This window comes from Penicillium diatomitis (assembly GCF_028827545.1).
Source record: "Penicillium diatomitis strain IBT 30728 chromosome Unknown utg000001l_segment0_segment0, whole genome shotgun sequence".
NCBI lineage: Eukaryota > Fungi > Ascomycota > Eurotiomycetes > Eurotiales > Aspergillaceae > Penicillium > Penicillium diatomitis.
This window is the reverse complement of record NW_026623173.1, coordinates 3,061,299-3,088,781: the sequence shown is the minus strand read 5'-3', so window position 1 is coordinate 3,088,781 and position 27,483 is coordinate 3,061,299. Positions and strand designations below refer to the sequence as shown.

The 27,483-nt window shown below is 51.9% G+C and overlaps 7 protein-coding genes across 7 annotated transcripts; 3 read left to right on the top strand and 4 right to left on the bottom strand.

Annotated features, from left to right (window-relative positions):
* Window positions 1-1,165: 1,165 nt before the first annotated feature.
* Window positions 1,166-2,593, bottom strand: N7539_000856 (uncharacterized protein; the record flags this gene model as incomplete). The annotated part of the gene is made up of 1 exon (XM_056930460.1): window positions 1,166-2,593. One exon carries the CDS (start codon window positions 2,591-2,593, stop codon window positions 1,166-1,168), a length of 1,428 nt encoding a protein of 475 aa, XP_056794753.1.
* A 1,030-nt stretch (window positions 2,594-3,623) lies between these two features.
* On the bottom strand, window positions 3,624-5,051 carry N7539_000855 (putative secretory lipase; the record flags this gene model as incomplete). The annotated part of the gene is made up of 1 exon (XM_056930459.1): window positions 3,624-5,051. One exon carries the CDS (start codon window positions 5,049-5,051, stop codon window positions 3,624-3,626), a length of 1,428 nt encoding a protein of 475 aa, XP_056794752.1.
* Window positions 5,052-7,324: 2,273 nt separating this feature from the next.
* Window positions 7,325-12,388, top strand: N7539_000854 (BTB domain and ankyrin repeat protein; the record flags this gene model as incomplete). Its single annotated transcript, XM_056930458.1, has 1 exon — window positions 7,325-12,388. One exon carries the CDS (start codon window positions 7,325-7,327, stop codon window positions 12,386-12,388), a length of 5,064 nt encoding a protein of 1,687 aa, XP_056794751.1.
* An 820-nt stretch (window positions 12,389-13,208) lies between these two features.
* N7539_000853 (uncharacterized protein) lies at window positions 13,209-15,179 on the bottom strand (the record flags this gene model as incomplete). Its single annotated transcript, XM_056930457.1, has 1 exon — window positions 13,209-15,179. One exon carries the CDS (start codon window positions 15,177-15,179, stop codon window positions 13,209-13,211), a length of 1,971 nt encoding a protein of 656 aa, XP_056794750.1.
* A 1,184-nt stretch (window positions 15,180-16,363) lies between these two features.
* Window positions 16,364-18,686, bottom strand: vps27 (ESCRT-0 subunit protein VPS27; the record flags this gene model as incomplete). The annotated part of the gene is made up of 5 exons (XM_056930456.1): window positions 16,364-17,103; window positions 17,172-17,952; window positions 18,029-18,310; window positions 18,378-18,510; window positions 18,619-18,686. 5 exons carry the CDS (start codon window positions 18,684-18,686, stop codon window positions 16,364-16,366), a joined length of 2,004 nt encoding a protein of 667 aa, XP_056794749.1.
* Window positions 18,687-19,077: 391 nt separating this feature from the next.
* Window positions 19,078-22,540, top strand: N7539_000851 (putative ubiquitin C-terminal hydrolase; the record flags this gene model as incomplete). The annotated part of the gene is made up of 3 exons (XM_056930455.1): window positions 19,078-19,302; window positions 19,371-19,571; window positions 19,691-22,540. The coding sequence occupies 3 exons, from the start codon at window positions 19,078-19,080 to the stop codon at window positions 22,538-22,540; spliced, it is 3,276 nt and encodes a 1,091-aa protein (XP_056794748.1).
* Window positions 22,541-25,544: 3,004 nt separating this feature from the next.
* On the top strand, window positions 25,545-26,290 carry N7539_000850 (cytochrome b5-like heme/steroid binding domain-containing protein; the record flags this gene model as incomplete). Its single annotated transcript, XM_056930454.1, has 3 exons — window positions 25,545-25,699; window positions 25,902-26,028; window positions 26,123-26,290. The coding sequence occupies 3 exons, from the start codon at window positions 25,545-25,547 to the stop codon at window positions 26,288-26,290; spliced, it is 450 nt and encodes a 149-aa protein (XP_056794747.1).
* Between the last annotated feature and the right edge of the window lie 1,193 nt (window positions 26,291-27,483).

The window sequence follows — 27,483 nt, the reverse complement described above, 5'->3', positions numbered from 1 at the left end:
TGATGAGTCTCTCCTCATCCAGGCCGCATACACGTGCACTAAGATACTGTGTATTACATTCAAGCGCATTTATTCGCTTGTCTGCTCAACAACCATCATGAGCAGATATCAAACTCCTTTTCGTCCCTTGATTTATGTCACCCCAGGAACAGCCTTTCAAAATATGGATACCAGTCTCGGTATTACGCCTCCCAAAAGTCTACAGCCGTGTGACGCCATCTCATCACACTAGACTGGATATGATATATCACGTCTACGGTGCATTGACGGAAAGCGGGTATCTACTCCAAATACTAGACGATCTCCATGACCAGGTAGTGGTCCGAGAGAAATGATCTCAGTGCTGCTGAGTGCTTTTTCATAGGTACGAGGATAATTCGTGAGTACTCTTGTAAGCGGTAGCAAAGTACGACTCAGTTGATAAGATTAGAACTTCCAGTTGATTACGCCCGACATTGAATTTAGGAATTACCCGGTCAGTCGCGAGTCTAGCTAAAGTGACCTTCCACTCAATCTAGGGGACAGCCTTCCAAGCCCTCTATGGCCCGACTTCACCGGTCCTTAGGAATAAGAAGGTACTATTAACCTACGGTCGTACTTGTAAGTAGGTACTACCTAGTGAGCAGGGGCTATAGACATTGCTTCACATTCTTTGCCTGCCACGTAATAGGATAACTTCTTTAGTATCACTCTGTAGCCAAGATAACGCCACCTGCTTTTCAGGTACTAAAGTTAGGTAGGCGAACGAGTGTTGGAGAGCAAGAAATTGTCTGGATTTCTGGGACTATGTACATCATAGGTCTTGTTAGTCGAGTGAAACGAAGATAGGCACATCGATCTAGAACAAGTACTTGTCTCTGGACTGGATCTCGATCGCCTGCAGTAATAAGGTGAGGTGGCAACAAATTGCAGTGCCAAAGGTGCGGATATGCCCATGTCGATTGAAAAGCCCACTACCAATTGTATTACAGGGTTAAGAAAAAGATGATGGAAGTTTATTTCAAAAGACGTTTTGATGTACCTGAACTTACCACGCAACAACAATAAAAAAAAATAAAACAAACGAACAAAAATATACCAGGAAACATTTTGGCTTGAAAATTTTCCAACACAAAACGACCGGGGGGCTACCGAATCAAACAAATGTTCAGGTCAACGTCCCATCTCACAACTTCCTCCTCAACGAGATCGTGGCATTTGGAGGCACCGAAGTCGTGTTGATCGTGTTCAACACTTTCACACTGCCCTCTTTCACATGGATATCAAACTTGGTGAAAAACAAATACAGCATAATCTTGATTTCGTTAACCGCCAGTTGACGACCTGGACAGGCCCATCTCCCCATTCCAAAGGAGAGGAACTCCGGCCCGGCTTGAACGGCCGCCCTGCCCTTTCTCTCCCATTGAAACCCATCAAACACCTCTCCGTCCGCTCCATAATTATCGGGATGCGTATGGGCACGGTTCACGAGAATCATGCACATGGCATCCTTGGGAAGCATGTAGCGTCCGATTTGGACGGGTTTGCGCGTGGAGCGGATTGGACCCCATGAGTCGCCCTTTGTGCGGAGGACTTCTCTCATGAAGGAGTCTAGTAGCGTCATTTGATTGAGCGTCTTGACATCTAGAGAGCCAGTCTCGGAGATGAGCGATGCCCACTGTTTTTGGATCTCCGGAAGGTACTCGTCCTGCTTCTCAGCCAGGCGGATGAGCATCCAGAACCCAGCCACGGCGGTTTGGTGAATCGAGGCAAAGATCATGCCCACACAGATGATAGCAGACCAGACAAATCCGAAAATCGCCCCGAAACCCGTTTTGCCATGGTAATTCTTGGCCAAGAGGACATCGAACATAGGCACGAAGGCGCCGTGACGGGCCGAGAGCCCATTCCGAAGATGCTCGTGTCTGGTCTTCCATAGCGCGGGCATCACACAGAAGAAAAAGGCAGGCATGATACAGAAGAGGACCGCCCATGCTCCATTCACAATCACCCACAGAAAGGGGAACCAGGCCCATCCGTTGGTGTTTTCGTGCATGCCTGTCATGTGAGCCATGGCCACAGCAACAGATACAAATCGGTCGGCTGTTTCTGAAGAGGCATGTTGGGGGCCTAGGATAAGAACGACCATCGCATGGCCAATGGCTTTCTGTATGAACTTGAAGAGGTCGGTGAACTCCACGGCAGTTTTGTCATCGGCTGGGCTCGGCAGCGTCCTCGCCAATTCATCAAAGTAAGAATCAAAGACTGGATAGAGGTTGTCAATGATAGCGTTCATGCGTGGTTGCACATTACGCTCCACGACATTGTCCAAGTCATGGACAAAGCGACCGCCATCAAACAGCGCAATGAAGCCGAAATGCAGCAGGTCCAGGGCCGCCTTCTCAAAGGTGAAGTTTTCGTTATCCGTCAGGACATCTTTGGCGTATCGATGATCAATAATGTATTCATGTCGGCCATGTCGAGGCACGATGATCACAGGTCCAAACTCGTCCAGAGCTCTGCTATAGGCCTCGTTGACCTGCGGAGATCGTCTCACATGACTGGGGATCTGGATGATCGGCGGTGTAGCGCCTTGAGGAGTAGTCATTTCCATGCGGTTTGTGACCGTAGACTGCGACCGTGACGATTCTGACGTCCCAAGACCTTGATCAGGGCAGTGTGGCAATTGTCAGTCAATTGACCAGAAAAGTTTCAAACTCACCTCCTCGAAGACACAAATATATGTTCAAAGCAATGTAGAATGGATCGGGAACTGATCCCTGACCGGCGTCCATGATACCCCCGCATCGCATATAACTCGCACCTATCACAAACACGGGAATTGGGAGCAACCCATGCTAGTGTGTGAGGTCAAGACGCGGCTAATGTGCAACCGGTCTCTGGGAGTTCGAAGCTGCGCTCAGCGAGCAGCATTCGTAGAATCGTAGTATAACGTCGAGGATTATTTGAATAGATATACCTCTACATAGTTGAGCGCGTTTGATGTAAAATTTGCGTCGAGATTTACAAAAAAGAATAGGTGTAAGAGTACCAACAGTAATGTGTACGGCACACTCCTCCCGCCGGGTCGGGTTGTAACCTTCGAGTGCACGAGCCTTGGGGAATGAGGAGCGGGACAGCAAGGCCACGTCTGTTTCATGTTTAGGTTTCCACTACTGTTCCCGAATCTTCCGAAGGTAAGAACGAAAACTTGGCCAAGGAGAACGTATACGGAGAATGGTCTGGAAACAGCAAGGCATGAATAAGTATGGAAGCCTCGAGGGCTTGCACAAGGTAGCACCGTTTTGAATGGTGAATGAAGGTTGAAGTGGACTATCAACATTAATGTAACATTGACTGACTTAAGTCAATGTAATCCTCTTCTCTTCCATGGCTGAGACCTAGGTTCTCCTCTCATGTATGCGCAATCTAAGGGAGATCCGAGCATAACGTCAACCTGACCAGTGGAGCTGTGCCGAGGTATTTGCGGGACGAATTGAATGCAAGGAATAGTAATGGAAATAAACTCCTAACTGTCTTTCCATACAGGCAAACGAGTCTTAGTCGAGCTGCGAGGCAGTATTCATCATACATACCCAAATTGAGGCGCAATGTTTTCTTGCGCACTGCTCCAGCATACAGATTCACCAAGTGATTGGCTTCGTCAGTATAGTGGGATCCTGCTTCAAGTTGGAGTCATTCGAGCCCAGACGAAGGATTACTTCAACCAGCTTGAGCAACACAGGCTCAAGCTCGGTACCAAGCGCAATGGGATCCAAAATGCTGCTCAGAACAGTCTCACTTGAACAGCCACTCGGAGCCTGACCACGAAACGCATTCTCAATAAAGGAGATTGTCCGTGGTAAAGCAACAATCTCCGTTGTCAAGTGCCCACCAGTGGCGAACGTGGTGAATTTGACGCTGACCCCGTTTTCGCACCACGAGCTGACCAAAGCAGATGCGTTCGAGTACGGGATGATCTCATCTTGTGTCGCATGATATACGAACACAGGGGCAGTGGGCGTTTCGGTCTTGTTGACGCCCAATGTATTCTGAGCGAGAACCTTTTGGATCGTCGGCTCGTACAACAGCTCTCGGCCGAGGCTTTGGAACTCAGTCGACAGGATCGACATGTCCGGGAAGGTGAGCAGATCAACCGGTGCGCAGTTCTGACGGGCAGAAGCGAGTGCCTGTGCTCCTGTGGGAGTCACGATGCTATCGATCACGGGCTTCAACTCGGCACCATACGCGCTGGGCATGGAAAGACCAGCCACTGCAGCGGGAAGAAACCCGCTGAAGAGGGTATCGTCAAGAAAGAGCAAAGTGCCGGTGAGATTGGCCGGTGTGCCGCCCTGAGCCCAGCCCTTGATGTTCAACTCGGGAGCATAGGTGGGTTGCAAGGAAGCGGCCCAGCCTGTCGCAATAGCACCCCCCGAGTATCCCGTGCCGACGATCATGGGATTGGCCGCGGTCAATCCAAGACTCTTGAAATTGGAAACGGCACGCATGCTATCCAGCACTCCCATACCTTCCAGATGGCCGGGCGAAAAGGCTGCATCGGGACCTTCATAGTCTGGCGAGCTGACAATGTTGCCTAGCGCCAGGTATGTCTGAATGATCAACTGCTCGGCTGAAGAAATGAGGTCAGTTTGTGCGGCAGCGAGGCGATAGTTGTAGCTCGGATCGCAGATAGTGGCTGAGCTGTCGTAGGCCGTGTGCAGTGAGATGAACCGGTCCTTTTTGGCCAGGAATGGCACGAACACAGTGGTCACCGCCGCAATGGCCGAGCCATCAATGGCGGTTGTTCGGTAGAGCAATTGATAGGCCTTGACGGGGTCGAGAATTAACCCTAAAAAGGCAACGTCGACTTCACGCTCGCGCAGAATAGACCCGGGCGGCTGCAACTCGAATCCAGCGGGAGGCTGGTAGAAAGGGTCTTGACTTGGCGGCAGTGGAATTGAGCGTTGAACATTATGTGCTGATGACGGTCGGGCAAGGGATGGAGCAAAGACACAGGCCAACAGGAACACGACCACGAGGCGTAGAGAAGAGCCTCCCAGTGACAGCGCCATGATGACCGCTCGAGCCCTTGACTATTTCCGACTCAATGAAGGCTGGCCGGATTTGCACTTCAGACGCGGCGATTTGATTAGGCACCGAGTGCCCTCTATAGTCAAAACCACGTCGAACCCACGAATATTCAAGTGACCCATGGTGAGACATGCAGGGTCTAAATAGCCCCAATTAATCTGCCGAGGTTCGGAATGTTCAAATTTATTGACCATCAACGATCGACATTGTTTTGCTTGACACTGGTTTTGTGTGCTTGATTTCCATCTGTGCACCATGTACCAAACTGAATGATCTGCGAAATTGGTTGGCCTCATTTTTCAGCCATCCGAGTTAGAGAGCTGACTATGGTGAGAACGAGGTGCAGCGCCGAGTGCCCACTTTGCTACTTTACGAGCTCCTCCCCTGTTTTGCTGTGATCCGCTTTGTACATTCTTGAAAATTCAAGCTCCGAGTTTTGCAGCGACCTTGCCGTCTCTGAAAATGGCAAGATAGGCTCACATGCATGAATCAGTGAAGAGCTGATGACAGTCGGCGTCCACTGGTACAGTAGTATGTCTCTCGACTGTGATAGACAATGCCATGCTTCCTTAGCACGTAGGATCGACACGGGACCCCGCAGAATCACATTCACCGAGATCGATGTTGATCGTCTTCTCACGTGAAGAACCTTGGCCATTACTACAGTCTGTCGAGATACCCAGGTCAAGAAGGAGGTCATAACGTAGGTACCTCCTGGGTAGCCTTAGGAAATACTAGCCTTAAGGCCTCGACTACCCATTCTTCCTGGATATCATGTGACGTGGGAGCATGTTCCACATGTGTGAATAGAAACAGTCTAGACTCTAGACAGCGGTAGCTTTCCTCAATACGCTGTCCGTGAGATCCAAACTAGCACATGCGGACTTTCCTTCTGCCCTAGTGGTCATCAATGACTTCGAATGTCTAGTAACGTCTCCGGTGAAGCTACCGCTTTGAAAAATACTATGGACGATTGACGAAGACATGACTGGGTATTCGATACTATCGGGCATCTTCACATAGCCCCTTGTGATTACCCCGTCCTCAACAACAAAGAGCTGGCTCAGTATTGCCGTTCAAGGCTCCAAAGATTCCGTCTCTCTGAAATGCTCACCCATATGTCATTTGCTGGTACCTGGTCTTCGGTCCGGCTCGATGGACGTAAGGATGTTTCGAACAATGCTTATTAGCCCTGCCCCTGGAGCTCCCGATGCTCCCGATGCTCCCGATGCTCGTGAGGTTGTAGCCCAGCCTGTGGCACTACACCTGGGTTGGCATGCGGAATGACGGATAAGATCACAGATTTAGTTGCTGGGCCACATCATGATCGTACCCATTGTCTCTATCGATGGCCAGGTCCACATCAATCCTCATGCCTTGCCGGCGCTGTCTTCGCGTTCAGCGTCCGCGGGGGGGGGGGTTGATTCGGGACCGCAGCACCGGAGTATCTTCAGCGCCTCTGTAATGTCACGCAGCTCGAGATGCATGCGTCTTCCCCATGGATCTACCGATGTTTACCCTCACCCGGTCTGCACGTTCGCTGCCAGGCTGAACCCCTCTCTCCTTGCGGCCAGCCGTGATGGGTGACTCCCCCACGGGCTCCCAAAACAGGCGCACATCGATCGTTTAGAGTCCAGCCCTGTCCGCCTCTCATCGGAGCGCATGGAGGGACGTAGTGGGTGCCATTGGCTCCGAGCCGGCGGATGGCCCACGCACGATGGATCCACCAAAGTCAAGTATGACACAGCGAGGACGAGGTGGACAAAGAGTCCAGCACTCGACTCGCCGACTGCGCGCACTGCTTCCCTTCCTTCATCTTATCATCATTTGCGAGCGTCATCTAAACTTTCTTCCTTCATCGCAATCCAACTCCCTGTCGATACTGCCCTCCCCGCTCGAGCACCACCTCCTGGTCAGCAGTCCGGAAGTCCGTTCGCACTCCCAACCCTTGTCTCTTTAAGGACAGCTCATCGCCACCACAGCGGGCCTCTCTTTCGCGAACCCCACAATCCAAATTGTCCCTGCGCGTGGTGTGAAATCTCATCGCCTTGTTCAACCGTCATCCGGGTTGTCAAGACACCATTTCATTCGAGTCAAGCGATACGAGCCAGACCATCATCGTCTTGTTCCTGAACCCAGAAGAATCGTCTTATCTCCCTGCTATCCCGCTGCTTCATCACCCCCCACGTGTGGTGACGGCAACGCTTCGGCGCGGGCTTGATAAGAGATTCAACGACTCCACCACACAGGGCACATGAGTAGCAGGCTTTGGGAATATTTCATTCAAAATGACGTGGAGAGCTTTGAACGGTACCTTGCAAATGTCGCGACATTTGCGGGACCGCGGGCCTCTGGCGCACCGGGCGCAGCGGCCATGGCCGCTGCCATGAGCCTGTCATCGAGAACTGGAAGCCCCGGCGGCGTGGCTCCGTCATCCCCAAACTCGTCAAAGCAAAGAAAGACATCAACCTCATCACCAGGCACCTCCCTTCCAGAACGGTTTGGAACCCCGCGGGGTAATCCGGCCTTGTCACGCGCGGACCTGAATGCTCGTGATCACTTCGGTCGAACGCTCTTGCATCACATCGCATCCTCTCCAAAATCAACTGCAATCCGATATGCACGCGCCTTACTCGAGATCCCCTTCCTGGACATTTACGCACAGGATTGGGAGAGCGGCTGGACAGCCTTGCATAGAGCTCTCTACGCGGGAAATGCAACGATCGCGCTGGCGCTCCTGACGCGAGATACGCGGGATATGACAGACTATAGCAAGCCGGGTCACACGGCCCAAACGGGGAATTTGATCAAGATCAAGGATCGTGAGGGATACAGTCCGTTCGATATATATGGGTCAACGATCACTTCGCGAAATCTGAAGCCAGCGACCCCGTCACCGGAATTGATGCGAGCTGTGGGGCCAAATGTCGAAGCAAATAGTGCTGCGTTCGAGCAGGATTCCGACTCCGATTCTGATTTTCATGATTCCGACTACGAGTATTTCGACAACGAGCCAGTAGTTAAGGAAGTTGCAGTTGTGGTTCGAGGCGCTTTGAAGTCCCGCAAGGATTTCGCTGCAGACGAAATATTCACCTTGGGTAGCAATAAAAATCTGAACCTGGGCCTGGGAGACCAGGACGATCGACAGTTTCCCGAACGAATTGTGCTCAAGCGTCCCGAGCACTTACTGAGCCGATTCTATCAAGAGCATCTGGAGCAAATGGAAAAGCTTGGCCTGGATGATCTCATCGTCGACAAGGAAACGAAGGATCTGCCGACCGTCATCAAGAACAAGCCAATGAAGCTGAAAAACATTGCCATGTCAAAGCTGCACACAGCTGTCCTGACGGACGATCCTGAAGCCAATCTGTTCATGTGTGGCTTTGGCCCGGGAGGCCGACTAGGAACCGGCGACGAGGCGACTCGGTTCAGCTTTGTATGTATCGAAACGGGCGGACTGGCTGGTAAAAAGGTCGTATCCGTTGCGCTCGGACAAGATCATAGTCTGGCAATCACCCAGCAAGGTGAAATCCTCAGCTGGGGCAGCAACAAGTTTGGCCAGCTTGGTTATGGTCTACCCAGGACAAGCAACAAGAACGATGTTCCCATTCAAAGTACACCTCGACAGATTTTCAACCCCTTCAAGAAGGAGGTTATTTTGGGAGCAGCTGCGTCTGCCATCCACTCCGTTGTCTTTAGCAGCGGAGGTCTTTATACCTTTGGCAAGAATGAAGGGCAACTGGGACTCGTGGATTCAGATGCTCGGTCTCTCGAAGTACAGACAACTCCACGGCGAGTGGGTGCATCGCTATTCAGGGGTGCTATTGCGATGGTGTCCGCCATTGATCGAGCCACCGCCGTGCTTCTACAGAATCATGAAGTGTGGGTCTTCTCGCAATACGGCTACTCCAAGATTTCATTCCCTCTCGAAGCAAGCTCGAGGTTCATCCGGGACAGCTTCATGGCTACGCGCTATGGCGGTGGTGTCAATCACGTTGTGAAGTTGACATCCGGTGGTAACACCATATGCGCTCTGTCAAGTTCGGGCGACGTTTTCACCGTACATGTCAACAAGTCCGACGATCCCTCTATACCAACTTCCACAACCAACCCAACCAAGATCCGCAACTCGCTCGCGGCACCCGAACGAGCCTGGTCCGTGAAGAAGTCGCACATGGCAGCCACCGATGTCGACGTGGGCCAAGATGGCTCGATCATTATTTGCACTGCTTCGGGCTCAGCTTTCAGGAAAGAAAAACGCAACAAGACCAAGGATGGCGCTTCGAAGGATTTTAAGTTCGCTCGTATTCCCGGCCTTTCAAGCGTGGTCGCCGTCCGAAGCAACGCTTTCGGGGCCTATGCGGTCGCGCAGAGGGACTGCGACGTGACTCGAGAGCAAATCCATGTTTCCGAGAGCGCTCTGTGGGAGGATCTCTTGCCTCTATCGCCATTCATCCATCCCGCTCAGCAGGACGTGATATCAACCCTGCTTCAAGATCTGGAGGGTGAGTCTGGCTCACTTACTGCTGCCATGGCGATGAAGAGAGCGATCCTCATGTCGCCGGGGATTGAGGATCAATTCCTGGCTGTCCGTTCCAAAGGAACTGTTTGGATGACTAGCACGGTCTCTGATGTGCGGATACCCGTTCATGAGTTTCTGCTTGCCGGGCGCAGTCCCGTGCTTCGGAAAGCTCTACGAGAGTTCCGAGAGTCGTATTACGCTTCTGTGCCCAACGTGTTCGATATCGAGTATGGAAAGGATGGCGCGACTCAAGTACGGCTTATGGGCGCCGATCCTCTTACTGTGATGAATATCGTGTTCTTCCTGTACACTGACAGCATCCTCGACGTCTGGCACAAGGCTAAGAGCTCTCCTCAGAGTGCAGCCCGCTACCGTCAAGTGCGCATTGAAGTCATGAAGGCTGCCACGCACCTTGCATTACCTAGCTTAGAGCGTGCCGCGAGGTTGGTGGTTGAACCCGAGAAGACTCTCAAGACTGACATGGCCCACGCAATCAAGCACGCATCGTTCTTCGATGATGCGGATGTCGTTGTAGACTTGGCACAAGGGGACACTGTCCACGTGCACAGCCAAGTTGTGTGTCAACGTTCTCCATTTTTTGACACTTTGTTCAACGGCCGCTCGGGCGGTGCGTGGTTAGCGCCACGGAGAAGCGGGTCTTCGGACAAGGTAAATGTGGACTTGAAACACATTCCCCTATCAACGTTTGACTTTGTTCTGCGTTATCTCTATGCAGATTTAGAGGAGCAGCTATTTGACGAAGTACGGACCAAGAATCTGGACGAGTTCATTGACATCATTTTGGACGTCATGTACGTGGCGGACGAGTTGATGATTGATAGACTGTCGCAGATTTGCCAAAAAATGCTTGGTCGTTTTGTACATGTGCGGAACATCTCCTACTTCCTCAATTCTGTCGCAACGGTCTTCGTCTCCGAGTTCAAAGAAGCTTCGTTGGAGTACATGTGTCTCAATCTCGAGGCCATGTTGGCTAATCGATATCTGGAAGATCTGGACGATGATCTTTTGAGGAGGCTTGACCACGTTTGCAAAGAGAACCAATTGGCGTGCTTCCCTGTCTCCCGCGGACGCAATTCGGAGGAGTTCGTCTTTGAGAAATACCCCGAGCTCGTGGCCTCGGTCGAAGTGGACAAACAGCGACGGATCGATGCGATGGCCTTGCAATCTCGGCTGAGGGAATTCGAATTATATGACCCTCGGCCCCGTGCATCCGTCGCTGAAAAGCTTACCGCGTCACCACTTACACGGAAGGGCAAAGCAACAGTCTCACGAGATACAGAGAGCTCCGTGAATAGCCCGATGCTAAAGCCGAGACAGTCTACCAACGATCTCATGTTCCAGATGGACGATGAAATGGTGTTGTCTCCTCGAGATGCCGGCAAAGGGAAGGCTGTGCTGCGTAGTCTTGGCACCGAGGACAGATCCTATCCAGATTCTCCCGCCTTAGGAGCGAGTGTTCCAGACGGTGGCTCTTTGGGCGACGGCACGTACTTTGACGAACGTATGTCTTCTCCCCACGAGGCGCTTCTTTCGGAATCTCCTTCGGAGGTAAGAGCCATTGCCATGCAAAGGAAACGAAGTGTAGTTTCGCCTGAATCCGGCGGGGCTCCTTGGGGCTCTATTGTCACTCTGAACGCCAAGAAAGATCTGAAAGGCATCATGGGTGAAACCTCGCAGACACGGGTATCCAACCTTACCCTGGGCATGGAGAGTCGACGCGAGAGCAGCGGAAATTTCAACGCCAAGCTGTCACAAAAGGAGCGAAAGAAAATTCAACAACAGCAATTGCAAGAAAAGTTGGCTGCGGCGCAGCAAAAGACTCAGGATTCGCCAAAGAATCCATGGCAATCGGTATCACAAGCTGCTTCCAGATCACCCAGCAAAGATCCTCTGCCGGGCCAAAAAGCACCTAATAAACCCACCACCGATCCCTTTAAATCTAGCCAGAAGCCTGCTATGACTTTGCGACAAACCATCGCAGGGACAGCTTCACCCCCTGCTAGACCAATCGCGACACCTGCCAGGCCTTCTGATCGCAGCGTCCCTGACACTTCAGCGTCACGTTCTTTCTCAAAACCCTCACCTTCAGTTCCTCCAGTATCCTCACCACCCTGTTATCAACAACCCAAAGCTTCGCCTCAACCAGCCATTCAATCTATCCGCCACATCCCACGTCAAGACCCTAACAGGCCATCTTCCTCCGGGAGATCCCTGTCCCTCGCAGCAATCCTGCTCCAGCAACAATCTGAAAAGGACGAGATCCGCGAAGCCGCAACCGCCAAGCACAATCTGCAAGAGATCCAAGCTGAACAAGAGTTCCAGCAATGGTGGGACCAAGAGAGTAAACGTGTCCAAGGACTTCTTGACCCAGAACCCAACGGTCAACCTGACGGCAAAGCCGGTGCTAGTGGTGCCTGTGGTCGTGATGGCAAGGCCTCTGGCCCAAGTGGCAATTCGCGAAAGCGCCGGGCCAACAAAAGTGGTACTGGTGCCCCTGGGAGTGCTCCTGGTGCTACCGGCGCTGCTGGCGGTAGCAGTGCCAGTCTTCCTCGCGAGAATGGCAATGCACCACCTTCCCAAGCACCTGCCACTCCAAGGAAACACGCCAACGGTCCTCGCCCTTCACCACATGGACAGACACCTGTCCCCGTACGCGGGAACACCCCTTTAGGCCCGAGTGGTGGCAGGAATGCTCGACGCGGCGGAGGACATCGTGGCGGAGGTGGTGCCGGCGGAGGACATCGCGGCCGAGGCAAAGAACGAGTTCAGACCTGAGCGAAGGCGCAAAGTCCTTCGTACAGCATGAGCGGTACCTACTACCTCTTCCACCTCACGTAATATTTTGTTCGGGCCGAAGGCTCTATATACGTGCACTATCATATGGGCTACAGCTGTATATTTCCTTTGGCACGGCGAGAGAAAGGCGTCATAAGGCTGTTCCCTTGCTTGTTTCCCCAATATTCCATTGGTTTACGAGCATGGCAGGATTCACGACATTTTTGAAGAGTCCGATATTGGATATGTTGTAAATACCCGATTTTTTATGTCATTCTACTTCATTCAATACTGCCCTGTGCTCGAGATTCCATGGCAGGCGTCTGTTATTGCATTCCTTGGCTTGGTAGGTAGCCAAGTGGGACTTGAAAAATACAGTGAGTGGACCTTTGGTGCTGGACTACGAATGATGTGTTTCCGAAGCTCTTGAATCCGAATCTTCAAGAGGAACAGTTTTCTCTTAGCTCCCTTGTTTCAGTCACTTTTCGCACTACTTTGGGGCGTGTAAGGTGTCAGGGGATGAGATGGAAGAATGCATTCATTGATATAGAAGTTGTCATGTTCGCTGAAAATGAGCTGATGACTCCAAGGTGCAAAGCCCCGAAAGAAAAAGTAGCACGTTCTGCCCATATGTGCAGAGAATCAGGAATTCGAGGAGGAAAAAAAAGGAAAGGTACAAACACAAAGCTCTCGCATGCTAAATTGACCGAATCAAGAGCCAGAGAGCGAAGAAGACACGGATGAGCAATCATGAATGTGGACATGAACATAGAATCGAAAATTATGGTGATGCTGGTGATGAAAGAGACGCGATTCACGATCAGCCTGAGGTAGCGACCTCTCGAGTTTCCCACATACGTCGAATCATTAGGTCAGTCTCACTAAGGGCAGGGAAGTCATCGGGAGAATGATCGCTCGCCAAGCCATGCGTCGCTTCGTCGGAAGTGGAAAGAAGACGGTGGGCAGGGTGAGAAGAGCTTCCGGCTGGGACAGCATCAGAGGGGTCGCTCTGCGCTGCGGTGTCCTCGGAGGGAAGTGGAAGACCGGCGGCTGATCGCCGATTGTCAGAGCCCGAGCCAGAACCCGGTCGAGTGGGTCGGTTTGCTTTCTGGAGAAGAGTCAGAGATGGCTCCGACTTCACTGGCTTGCCCATAGCGGATGCATGTTCGGTGTTGACCACCCGAGTCTTGGTGGCACGGGCGATAGCGCGAAGACGCTGGAAGCTCTCAGCAGTAGGCGAATGAAATCGACGAGCTACCGTCAGTTCCAAGGACGTCTTTTCATACGCTTTGCGGATGCGACGGGCCTCGGTGTCATTGCCGAGTCCCCCAGGTCGGGCGCCGCCAATTGTGGAAGGCCCTCCCTCGTATGTAGACCCATTGCCAAAGGACGTATCAATAGTTGAAGGAGTAACAGTTGCAGACAGGCCGTGAGAGTCAGGCGGAGAGTTGTTCAGCGTAGCTGTCCGTTGAAGCCACAATTTCTGCTGCGTTCGAGAAGGCAAATCAAGACCCCGAGGTCGTGCTGGGGAGGCAACGGCTCGGCCATTAGAGATCTTCGGAGAAGGGGGTGTTTGCGGGTGATAGTGTGGAAGAAAAGAGGAAGGAGTGTTCGGATCCGAGTCGTTTCTTGATGAGGACTGGACGCCAGACTTGTTGCTCATAATAAATCTGGAAACACCGCCTTCCATAGAGGATGACGTAGCGCCGGGTTGACTGCCGCTGCCATGTTGAACTATCGACAAGTTCGAGGTAGAGAAGTTTCGCCGCGCAGCACTAAGGCCACTAGTCAGGGTCAAAGAGGTGCCACGCGAGGTCGGGTCGGCTGGTTTGGCGACTGCGGAGATAGATGACATGGCAGGCGGAGCTTTGGCCGAGTGCGACGGCCTCATCAGACGTGTTGCAATGTCAACTTGGTCTGCCACAGCTGACTGGCCGGGAACTTGCGACTCGTCCACTGTTCCTTTTGCGTCCGTCTCGCGATCGTCGTTGTCGTCGCCGTGCTCGTGCTCGTGCTCGTGTTCCTCGTCGTGCTCGTTTTCCTTATCGGAGTACTGGTCGAGCTCTTCTCTGACGAGCTTGCTTGTGATAGAATCAGGCAAACTGGTGGCCCGAGGGATCTGCGGGTAAGGTCGCTTCACAAAGGTCAGCGGGTCGACCAAGACCTGCGTGTTCTCGGTACTTTGATTCGAAGGCGCAACTGAATTACGCCTCGTACTTTCGGGTGACTGTGTGGTATCTTCCCACTCCTCGGTGTCGTCGTTGTCATCTTCAGCCAGCTCGAATCCAACGGACTTCTTCTTTCCTGCACTCGTGAGGGGTCGATCGGTGACCAGTGCCTTCTTCGTAATCGCCGAATGATTGCGTCGGAGAACCGGCGTCGAGTAATTCCTCTTCATCGACGGGTTGGCAGGTTGGTCATTTACAGATCCAGCCCAGCGTACATGCGATTCACCCTTGGGGCTGGCAATAGGAGTTACGGGGGCGGATTTCTTGCGCTGATGATGACGGGCGGTGGTCTCGGCGCCTAATTGGAAGCGCTGTAGCTTGTTGAGATTCTTGCCGAATGATGGATTGCGACCGTGAGTGCGATGGCCGCCTCCGACGACATGTGCCCGATGGGCCTTGTGGTGAATGTTGGCGGTACTGGTCGACCTGGAGGAGTGAGATTGAGACAGCTCGTTCGTGTTGGTGCTGGAGTTGGACTGAGACCTCGTGACAACCGCATGTGAAGACACCGCGCGGCGGCCCAGACCGGGACGCTTAACCGGAGAGGAGGTGTTGGTTGGCATGGCGGCAAAAGGCTCGCCAGAGAGCGGCGGATAAAATCAATCAACGAACCGGGGGGACATGGAAGGGGATTGGCCGAGGCAAAAGGGCAGGTCGCACTGCAGCTCGGACGTGCAGATGAAAAAGCAACAGGATTGTCCGGAGCTCAGATGCAGGGAGGCGCTCACACCGCCCCGCTCGAGCCTTACGAGCTTATGGAGTCACCGCTGGGCGATGGAGACACTTGTGCAAGAGAGTGGGTGGTAGTGCCGATGACTGGAAGGAGGTGGCGGAGACCAAGAGACAGGATGAGAGGTGAAGCGCGGAGTGAAGTCGACGAGAAGTGAGGGGACCAGAGATGGGGTGGTTGAAAAAGGAAGTGCGATGGTAGAAGAGTGTGGAACATTGTTCGGGGAGTTGCACTCGCCTCGCTGTCTTCGGCGATGGGTTGGGGGGCGGCCTTCGGTGAAGTACATCAGTACAGTACTTCGGGTACGGATACACGATCGTCAGAGATGGAGGTACATGTACATACGTAATGCACAATTGCACAACCATCAGGTAACCATGCAGATGGCTGACTGGCTCATTACAATAGCGAGAATTCGGTCAACGTCTTATGTACCAGGCAAGACCGGAAGAGACGAGAGTGCTTATAGCAGTACCTTATTCAACTTAGGAATATATCAATATAGTCTTACATTTGTTCTTCAAATGGCACACCCCCAGTCAGCCTCATTCTACTCGGAAGCTAGCACTGCCATTAGGCTCTAGGGGAAGGCCAACAGTACACACTAAACACTACATACAAACTTGCCGATTCGACATACGCAGTCCCACCATCATCAGACACTTGAAGATTCATCGTAGTCTCGTATTGTGTGCACGTATCACTGACAATCGTGAAAGGTTCGGACCAGGTCCACCAATTGTGGGGAAAAGCTGGAGTTCCCGCACTTCTCGATCTACATACTCCCGATCCGGAAAATGATATGGAATGCTGTCTGTGCGAGGACAGCCAGACAATGCTTACTGGGTGTAAAGGAAAGAAAGTGAAATGAAGAAGCAAAAAATGTCTGAGGTATCATTGAGTACGCTGAGATTGTTAGTGAGAAAGGCAAGTAGCCGAGACAAGAAGAAAGCGAGGTTGGGCGTATCCGGCGACGATGGAGAATTGAACCCATCATCAAGGGAAGCTGCAGACGAACTAGAGCTCAATCAAGCTCTCTTCCACAGGCTGGGGTGGAGGGTGTGAGGGAGCAAGTTGTGTTGGGGTACCGTTCGGGTACGCACCCGGCTGACCCGCGCCGACGTGAGGGTACCCCGAAGATGCTGCCCCGGCTTGCTGAGGGACGTGATAGTAGGAATGAGGAGGTGCCCCGGCTGCATTTTGGCTAGCTTCAGGAGCGGCGCCCGCGTGGGGAGGAGATTGAATTGCTTCGGTAGAATAGATACCAGGCGCACTAGGGGCGAACCCTGCGTTGGGCGGATACTGAGAGTCAGACCGCGGCGCTGGAGAGGAATGATGAGTAGGTTCAGTATAGTAAGATTGGGTCTGCTCTGGCTCTGGGTGGGGGGCGTAGTACTGAGAAGCACCGGCCGGTGCTGGAGCTGTTTGATTGTTGGACGCCGCACTGCTATGTGGTTGAGCCGATCCGAGAGAAGGGTATGGGTTTTGACTCCAATTGTTGTGAGCTGCCGGTCCATAAGCTTGGGCGCTTACTGCAGACGGCTCGGCAGCGCCGCTGTAGTAGAAGTTCTCGGCACCAGCTTGTAAGTCGGGCGCATGAGCGGCCATGTGAGGCATTGCAGGGTATGGTGCAGTACCAGCAGCACCGCCATAGCCAAGCGTATGTTGAGAATAAGCACTAGATAAACGCTCTTCTAGCATTCTATCATAATAGCGAACGACAGTAGAGAGCTTCGAGTGAAGGTCAAGAAGTGTGTCTGATCATGATCAATGGTTAGCAAAAGAGTCACAGCGCTTGATTCTCTTCCATTTCTGTCGATCTTACCGTGCTTGCTCATTGTTTCACCATAACTCCGTGCCAGCTTGGGTCGGAGTGTGCCGATGCTCTCGTACAATTCTTGAATTTGCGGCTCGCGAAGAATAGTCCCTGGCGGCTGGTGCTGCAGACGATCCACGAGGGTCGCAAATAAATGAATATTCTCTGCTTCAACGGCACTCAGCTCGTACGGGTTCTTGGTGAGCGGGGCAGAATCGGATGAATCCTGGAAATTTGCGGAAGGTGGAGAATTGCTTTTCAAAGTAGCTGCATGCTTCTGCTTATGTTCTTCCATGTCCCGAAGCGACGCTGCAATTGCAGCCTTCAGATCGGCGTCATCCTCTTCATCATTCGAAGGTGCCTGTGCCGATGTAGAAGTTTGTGTGATGGTTTGGGGTGCGTTGCCAGTCTGGGGCACAAAGCCTGTTGGACCTCTGCCTTCAGCTTCCTCGAGACTCATCTGCAGTGCTCGCCTTAAATCATCATCGAAGCTCGTGTCCGCCTTGGCACCCCGGGGCTCCATAGAGTTTGACTTGGTGATTGAATGATTCTTAAACGCCGATCGATCCGACAGGCCCGCTGGGGCATGTGACTTCGATGTGAGCTTGGTATAACAACCGTCATCGACTCGCACAGGTTGAAGAATTCCAAGATGTGGGAGTGGGAGCACTTTGCTTGAACATTGCTGATCGAATACGTTTCCGCAGTTTCGACAATGATGCTTCCTGTTCATGAAACTGAAGGCGGTCCGACAGCGCATGCAGACATCGGAGTCGATCCACTCCGGCGGCTAAACATCCGAGTCAGCCAAGCTCCCAGCATAGGTCTTTCGCAGGCATAGAGTGGAAACACTCGGTACAACGTACAGCATTACTCTCCAGCATCGACCCACTCATCTCTGTCTTTGGTGGAAATTGAAATCCTTCGCTCTGGAGCTTGCGGTAGGTTTCCCCCAGATACGCCAAGTCCATCCTACCCTGGGATGCCATGGCCCAGTTTTGCACAAGTTCCAAGATCTTGCGTTGCACATCCGGGTTGAGCGGCGCGCCTTCGGACTTCAAGAGCGACACTAGATTATCCATGAATTCACGCGACGCTATTTCGGCCAGGAAGTGGGTGCCACCATTTTTGACACAGGTATCGGTCAACTGGGGGAGTTTGAAAGATTGATTAGCTGGTGCTGTTATGCGCATTGGAGATGGTTTTACTGCAAACCTTCAATGTCGCCAGTTGAATGTTCGGGTTTCGGTTCTCTAGACGACGCTTCAAGGAACGCATAGCCTCTTTGGGCTGAACGCTCTTCGATCGCACCATGTCAGATATCTCGAGGTTGAGCGCAATATCCTCTCTATAAACTATGTTAATCACTCGCCTCAATCGTGGTCCCCTGATCCCTATGTCGGCTTGCACGACATTGTTTCGCTTGTTTAGGCCAGATGCAAGACAAGGCACTTACAGCGAGGAGCCCGTCGCTCGCTCGATCTGCTCATCGAGCGGCGAGGCAGACGAGAACCAGCCAGTCATAATGGGAAAAGTATGGGCAACACGCGTGCTACGCGTAGGATATTCTCCAAGATTGGGTCAAGATGATATTCAGCAAGGCAGCCTGCATGCGCCGAATGAACAACAGAGAGCCCGAGTGAGCTCCAGGCTGCCCGCCGGAGCTAGTGACTAAGCTGCTGGCGTCATAGGCGGGGGCGGTGAAAGCGGTCATGTTAATGATGTCCCTCCGTGGTACCCCAGACCCGCCCGATCGCTAACCTACTCAGGTAGTGCCTGGGACCATTGCTTATGAGGAGATCCTTTCGATCTCTGGAATCGTGGATGCCTTGAGACCCGTCCACATTATCTTCAACTCACATTACTATCGAGAATAAAATGTGTTGAGATTTTCCGAGCTCAGCGCTTCTTTGCCATGACCATGCCCTCCGATGCGGCGGCTCTCCCTTCTCCACCAGGCAGATCACCATGGAAGGACAGCCGTCCTTACTCGGTGGGGGGCACGGTGCATACCATCAGCCCAAGCATTAGACCAGATTCTTGTGGAGGCGGCACCCGTCCAGTACCTCCACCACGATTCCCAAACATCAAAGATTTGCAGGACCAGGCTGCGCTGTTGAATGTGAGCGAGCACAGCTCGGTAAGTGCCAGAAGTCAATTGTCCCGTGTTTGCGCGCGATCAGGCATTGCTGACTCGACCTGTTCTAGATCGAAGACCTCCTTCGGGTTGCCGCGGCGGCTTTTCAACAATCACGAGTGCTTGCGGATGGAGTCGATATTGACAGGGCCTACGTACAGTATCTGCGCGCCTCCGAAATCACCATCAACCTGATCCCTCAGCACCCCGAATATCCTACGATACAAGCGCGGACACCAGAATTATACAAGCAGTTCGCGGCTCTGATGATGGTATGTGCAAGGTGATTGATGGGCTTTCACGGCTGCTCCGAGATCCACGACACAGACGACTCGGGAATATCTTATAGAAATTTCAAAGAGTGATGCTAATGCGATTATTGTTGTCGCAGTCAGTGCGGAGCAAACAAGCAACAATGGATGCGATAAAACAAGAGATCATCGAAGATAATCTAAGAAGCAATGTCCAGCCAACAAGGGCACACATGTCAACATCACTGCATAATTCAGGTCTCGACCGGAATCAGGAAAACAATTGTCCATTCGATACTTCGACCAGAATGCCGAGCCCAACACAATTTCAGCAAACGACCGGACTAGAGAGAGACGGTCGAAAACTCTCGGTGGCCACAGCAGATTCATTAGCGGAAAGATTCGCACGACTCAAGACATCGAAAAATGCCGATGGAACTGGAGCCAATGCTGCGTCTTCTCCTGTGCAAGCCTTGCGAGGATCTTCGGACCAATTTTTTGGTCGTGCTAGAAACACGGTCACAACAACTCAGACATCTGCTACGGAAACGCCTCACAATCGTCCTCTAGGCCCTCGCACCATGGGCTCCTCGACTCACCTCCCCTCTGTTCCGCCCAAGGTCCCGATCAACACCTCAATGCCGCGCGCGCCCGATCCAGCTTATAGTCCAATCTACACGGTACCTAACCAACCTCCGCCTTCGAACCCGCCTCGGACTTCTGCAGAGAGCGCACGCTCGTTACCACAAAGGTATTCGCAGCTTGCAAACTCCCCACGCGAAAGTCAGAGTCGGAGCACCGATGATCATACATACCGTACACGTACTCCGAACGGAGGCAGTTCTTCTCGGGAGACCCGCAGTAACTCCCCCGATCTGCCGTACAACACGCACATTACAGCACACGATTTGATGGACTATCTGCGCAAATTTAGTGTCTTGGTCATAGATGTTCGCTCTCGAGATCAATTCGACCTTGGCCACATATACGCCAAGTCGGTGATATGCGTCGAGCCAATTGTACTCAAGGAAAATGTTTCGGCCGAGGAGCTTGAAGAACGCCTTGTCGTCTCTCCTGATTACGAGCAAGCACTGTTTGAGCGAAGGAACGAATTTGACCTTGTGGTCTACTACGACCAGCAGACGGCCTCCGTCAGCTATCTTGCGGGTTCCCCAGTGGGTACCTCGGCGCCACATCTAAGGGCCCTTCACGATACTCTATACGAATTCAACGAATACAAGCCTCTGAAAGCAGGCCGGCCTCCAGCCTTGCTCCTTGGCGGGCTGGACGCTTGGATTGACTTAGTAGGTCCTCAGTCTCTTGCGACATCGTCCACAGCAGCTGTCATGGGCTTTCTGCAAAGCAAACGGATCCATCCAAGACCGGGGAAACCTCTGGGGCGAGTCCCCACTATGGCCAGTGCCAACTCCAGCTTGGAAGTCCGTAAAAGACGTTTACGTGAGTTCACGCCACTCAACTCAGAGGAGTTATCGGCCTGGTTGGAACGGTCGAGAAAGGAAGAAATTGATACGAGCCACTATCTCGAGGAAGAAAGTGTTCCGGAGGACGACCAAGAGCCGGACGATGGAGAGCCACCTACTCCGTTGGTACATTCTTATGAGGCTTTCTTGCGTCGCTTCCCGGAGCCACACCAACTTCAACAATCAATGATGCACCCAGATTCTCGCAGAAGTGTCGACTCTGCATCTAGATTTTCCGCTCCAGTTCCGATGGCACCACTGCGGCCCCCTCCGGCCGTCTCTCGTCCAAGCTACAGCGGTGTCTCTGACGGCCGTGATGCCCAGCCGCACGTCCAGCGACAGAATTCCGCGAACCGTGCCCCTCTGTACACTTCGTCTTCGTATCTTAGCCGGCTCAAGCTCCCACGCACTGGACTTCACAACTTTGGCGTGACATGTTACATGAACTCGACGCTTCAATGTCTCAATGCAACGGTCATGATGAGTAAGTTCTTCATCGATGACCGGTACCGACACTATGTGCAAAAAAACTGGAAAGGATCGCAAGGGGTAATGCCTGGTCTATATGCAAACCTCATCAGATCATTGTGGAAAGGTGACGTAGAGGTGATCATGCCTAGTTCGTTCCGGAACTTTTGCGGTCGTTTGAACCGGGAGTGGGCGATTGATCGCCAGCAGGATGCCAAGGAGTTCTTTGATTTCCTCGTGGACTGTCTGCATGAGGACTTGAATATCAATTGGCAGCGCAATCCACTTCGGCCCTTGACCACATCCCAAGAAATGCAACGTGAGCGAATGCCTGTACAAAAGGTCTCTGAGATTGAATGGAATCGATATAGTCACCGCGAAGATTCATTCATCTCCTCACTGTTTGCAGGTCAGCACGCCAGTCGATTGAAGTGCACCACTTGCCGTCAAACGTCCACCACCTATGAAGCGTTCTACAGCATCAGTGTGGAAATACCTACCGAGGGCACCGGCGATATCTACCAGTGTCTTCGAAGCTACTGTCAGGAGGAGATGCTGAGTGGTGATGAAGTCTGGAAATGTCCCCATTGCAAGTGTGATCGCATTGCGACGAAACAGATTATTGTTACGCGGGCGCCACAAATTCTTGTTGTCCATTTTAAGCGCTTCTCGGCGTCCAAGACACAGAGCGCGCGCAAGATTCACACCCCGATTGAATTTCCCCTCCATGGCCTTCGTATGGATGATTACATTGTCCCTTATCCCCAGGCTAAATCTTCTGGTGACTCTGGTTTGAGTTCCTCCACAGGCCCTGCGACTCCGCCTTTTACATATGATGCCTTTGGTGTGCTCCGGCACATCGGATCCTCCATGGGCAGCGGACATTATGTGTCGCTGGTCCGTGATGCGGAGCGACAGTGCTGGCGAAAGTTTGACGATGATCGAGTGACTGACTTTTCTCCACGGGATCTTCGACCTCGCGATCGACTGCAAAATGGACAGGCGTACATTGTGTTTTATGAGCGAGTTCCAGCGAAATGAGCGTGAGCGTTTTTGCTTCTGTTTACTTCCCCTCGATGCTCTTTTCAGTTCTTTTCTTTACCTTTCTTTTGTTTGGTGATGTTGAACTTCCCTGCATTGGTGGTCTGGACATAGACGACGGACTGATCGTCGGACCTCAAGTATGCCCAATATTTTATGCCTTTTTTCCTGTCTCTCCAACCGCGTGTCTCCACATTTCCGAACTGCTGGATCTGTGATTTTCTGCCCTCGCCTGAGTCTGCCTCTTTCCCTTGCGTCTTGCATTGTCTGTTTCCTTCTTTTGTATCTGCATATTACGATTGTCACGATGATTGGATAGACACGATGCCGAGAAAGCACTTCCCAGGATGAGATGTGTGGATGTTTCACTGCAAATGCATGTTCGTACAAATGGAGGTACAAATCATATAGTACAGTACAGCACTAATTTCAATCTGGTCAACACATTGCCTGGAATGAAAAAAACCCCCCCCAAAAAAAGGTCACCAACTCAGCCCTTTTAGAAGCCCATCCGACCGGGACAGGTTTACTATGCATAAGAATTTGCACAAGTGATACGATGCATAGTCCTCATGCATATCCAGACTCTATAGGCCCGTCATCATTACAATCACTCGGCTCGATGCAGATCTTTGCATGTATCTTTTCTACAAGTCCAAGTCGGACCTTGAACGGTGCTGTCACTTGTATACTTTCTTGCACGTGTACTGAGTTGCGTGTTGATCACTCGCCAGTAGTTGCTAGACTTGCTACTACTCCACATCCTTACCTAGCAGTGTTATTGTTCATTAGATATCGATTCCGCGGTCTCGAAACCTGGGAACCAGTCTCGGCAGCTGGCGCGCGCGGGGGCCCACTCGACCGGTACTGGGAATGGGGCGGACTGCGGAAGTGCGGAGTCTCCGTGGATTCCGTGCAAGCGGCCGCCCGAGGGTGTGTCGAGTCTGTCGACTCTGTCGAGGGCTGATAAGTGGAAATGGGTAGTCGGGTCGCAGGGAATTCGGCTGATAAGACGGTTCGGATCATGGAGACGGCTTGTCGGCGAGAGGGTCTGGATTTTGAAGGCTGGACGGGACCCACGTCAATACTAGCACATGGAATGGGAGGGACACAAATATGTCTTCATTGCTTTGATCGTGGTGAAGACAAGTCAATCAGGTAGTAAGAGACTCTCAGTAAGAGTAAGTAGTATCTTAAGTACAGTAAGTACTAAAGTAGTAATTCAATGACGTAGTACCAAGTAACTACAGTACCCAGTTAGTTGGCACTGAGCAGTTACTGAACTACTAGCAGTAACTTCCAAGTACTATGGTAGTAGGACTAGGAATTAGAAACCATAGATACCCGATATGGGTCCAGTGTCTGCTTCCATAAGACATGACTGGGAACACATCAACTTTGGTTCACAATGATTGCGTGAAAAAGTGCAACCGCGAAATGGCGGATTGCGCTGGCGAATATTCGACTCAGCGACTGTGGTTTGACATGGTCGAGAAGCGTATTGACTCGAAGTAGGGCAACCTCCAAGTATCGGAGTGATGATATTGCTACACTAGAGGTAAGATGTCACACTAGTGATAAGACATGAATGGTGAAAGTCGTTGAAGTCATGCCGCTTTCAACGAGTAGTACTGTACTTGATATATATCTTCCTAGTGCCTAGTGCCTAGTGTCTACTGCCTAGTAGCCTACTGCCAATCACCTAGTAGATAGGTATACTAGAGAATCGGTTGTTGAACCGAGACCGATCTTCCGGAGCGATTTCTCGGCTTAAGGGGTCCTGCGTCATCTTTCTCGTATGTGGTGCTGCCTAGTCGTCATCCAAATCCTTCATAAAATTGAGAAGCATGTGCCTCTGCGGTACTTGTGCTTTCCCATGGAAATGCACCTCGGCAACTTCACGTACGCTAGGCATAGGTCTACTAACGTGTATACCCGTTCGGGTTATCATTGAACTGCAAATGTCACAGGGAACGTTCTTGAGAATAGAGTCTATGCTATGTTCACCAGTCTCGAATCCTGAATAGCCCCGGCTCAACCCCCCTCGGATTCACCTGACCGGGTGAGATTCACGGCAACGGCACCGAGATGCCCGAGGGAGACAGGCTGAGTCAGCCTCCATATTCCGGGGCTCAGGTCCAAAGTTATGCACCTGAGACCCAGTTGGCCGTCAGGTCCGTGGGTGACGGTCGGAGATCAGCACGGTTAGTCATGTCGCCGTCCTTTCCTGGACATTCACGCCAATGAGGAAGGAGATAATCAAAATTGTGGCCACTTCGAGGAGGGTCTCCAGGTTACTCAACAGAAGGGCAGATCCGCCTGAAGGCGAGGTACAGCTCTTGATGAGGAAGGCGGTCTGTCCAGGGGAGTGACCGCCTTCTCTTCTCGGGTCTGGGAGTGGTGGAGATGTACCGAGCCTCCATGGACCCCGAGGAGACTGGCACAGTGGCACCTTAGCTTCTCCAAGAGTCAGTTTATTGCCAGGCAGTCCTCCGAAAGTACTCGTCCTCGTACCAGCACGGGTCAAGTCAAAAAGTCGGGGTTAGTCCAGGCCGACGCTCTTTCTCTCGGCTTATTCTCGTATCCTGTCCTTTTCCACTCCTCCCCCCCCCCATTCTCGACTTCACTTCTCCGTTCTGGTCTACAGTGTCTCCATACCATTGTCTCTTCGGTCCTTCTTGCTTCTCAACGTGAGTGTCCTGACCGCAAGTATTTGTTTGTTGGCTCGCCCCCCATTTTCTTTTTCTTATCTGCCCCCCCCCCCCCCCGGTACCTTTTTTTCCCGTTGACCCGCCTCCTATCGGCCCTTTTTTTCGCTCCCCGATTCACGTCTCTGGCCATTGTCCTCCTATCGAGATAGACCACTTGATCTTTCACCCATTTCTCTCATTGCTTGACCGATCACATCAATCGTTTCCTCCATTTTTGTCGTCCAATTTCAAGGCTAATTTGACGCGTTCAATTCTCCGCACTTTTCCAGTCGCTCGCCGCTCATCTCTCCATCATGTCTGAGACTAAGGAACTCACCCTCACCGAGGTCGCCGCCCACAACACGAAGAAGGATCTGTACATGATCATTCACGAGAAGGTCTACGATGTCACCAGCTTCGTTGACGAGCACCCGTACGTTGATTTCACCCCACCCTTCATCTTCTCTCGGTGCGCCGTGTTACACACACGTGTCCACTTGTGTCCATACGGTCAACTGGCCTCCGCCCACGGCGGTGGTTGCGACATTATCCCCGTGGCGGCAAAGATCACCCAGCTGCCGCGATCACTTCAATTACACGTGCACGCCCTCTATCGTGCATAACGTTCTTCTGTCCATCCGAGAGCGACCGGCTGACCAGTCACTCTTCAGCGGCGGTGAGGAGGTCCTCCTCGATGTCGGCGGTCAGGATGGTTCCGAGGCCTTTGAGGATGTCGGTCACTCTGATGAGGCCCGTGAGATCCTCGATGGTCTGCTCGTGGGCAGCGTGAAGCGCATGGTATGTAGTAAACCCCCTCAGTCCATTATCTTTCTAGCAGGGCGCATTCTCCTCCACTCTTGTCTTGGCCTCCACACTAAACTCTCCCTCACAGCCCGGTGACCCCGCCCCCAAGGCCCAGGCCTCCACCAGCAGCTCCTCCGCCTCCGCCTCCTCATCTTCCGGTAGCCTCGGCGTCGGCCTCTACGCCGTCGTCGTGCTCGGTAGTCTCATCGCCTACGGTGCCTTCCACTATGTCAACTCCCAGCAGCAGTCCCAGTAAATATGATGCGAGTCTGCTGAGCGCCAAGGGGACAAATTCCAACGCGAGCATAGGATCGGATCTTATCCAAAATTGGACGAATCGAACAATTGCTAGCTATACGAGTCACATGAAATCAAGAAGGCGGCCGGGAAGGTGAAGAGGATGGGTGAAAGAAGACCGACACAAGGAAAACAATACCCCCTCCCTTTCCTCTTGTGTATCTTCTGCTGTGAGGGGGAATTTCAAGAGGGCCAAGAGGGCCCTCTCCTGATGTTCAGAGCTACATTGCAAAATGGAAGAGCAGTTATAGACATGGTCAATGGCTAATGGAGTGAAATAATGCCTGAAGATTGATTTTCTCTGATTCGAATTTACATTGGTTTGATTTGAAAGTAGTCAATCCCTTGGGGCTTGCTTGGGTGACCACTGTCAATTTCAATGTTACCTTTTCCCATGTTTTCCCTTGCCGATAGCATTCACATGTAATCTTGACGACCCCATAGCAACATATCTCTCGTTTAGCTTCACAAACAGCCCTGGAGAGGGCTTCTTTCAACTCATGCAAAACAATGTCAGCCAGCAGTAATATCACCCCCTACTTTATACTTTATACACCCTCTCCAAGAAGTTTTTTTAGTTCCGTATGCCCGTAGGACAATTACCAGAATTGGCAGGAAGCTCTTCGTGGGCACTCTCGAGCCTTCAGAACAAAATTCGATAGCTAGTGTAGTAGGTAGAAGGGCTTAAATTTAAAGACTAAATCTTAAAGGTCCGAGTTCTTCCTCCCTTCTACGATTATTATATATATATATCTCCTACGTACCGGGCCCGTATCCCTAGGGCTATAACCCAGATAGATTCGTTAGCGTTCCGTACGTGATTCTCCCGTGGCCGCGCCTTAACAGGTCGCGCCGTGATAAAGAACTTCGACCTTTAAGATTTAGTCTTTAAATTTAAGCCCCCTAGACTTGTATCATTTACCTAGTTAATAGTCCTAGTCAACCTACGATCCTGACCCTAATACTAGAGGACGTAGTACCTTACTACCTGGCTGATACTTCAAGAAAGGGAATTAAAAAGTATAAGAGCTCTTGAGATAATATTGTACGCTAGTTTCAGAAAAGCTTTAGAAGGACTTATAAACTATTCATTTAACTTGACTGCGTGGTATCGAGAATCTCAGGAGCTGGAGAGGAGAAAGAAGAAGAATA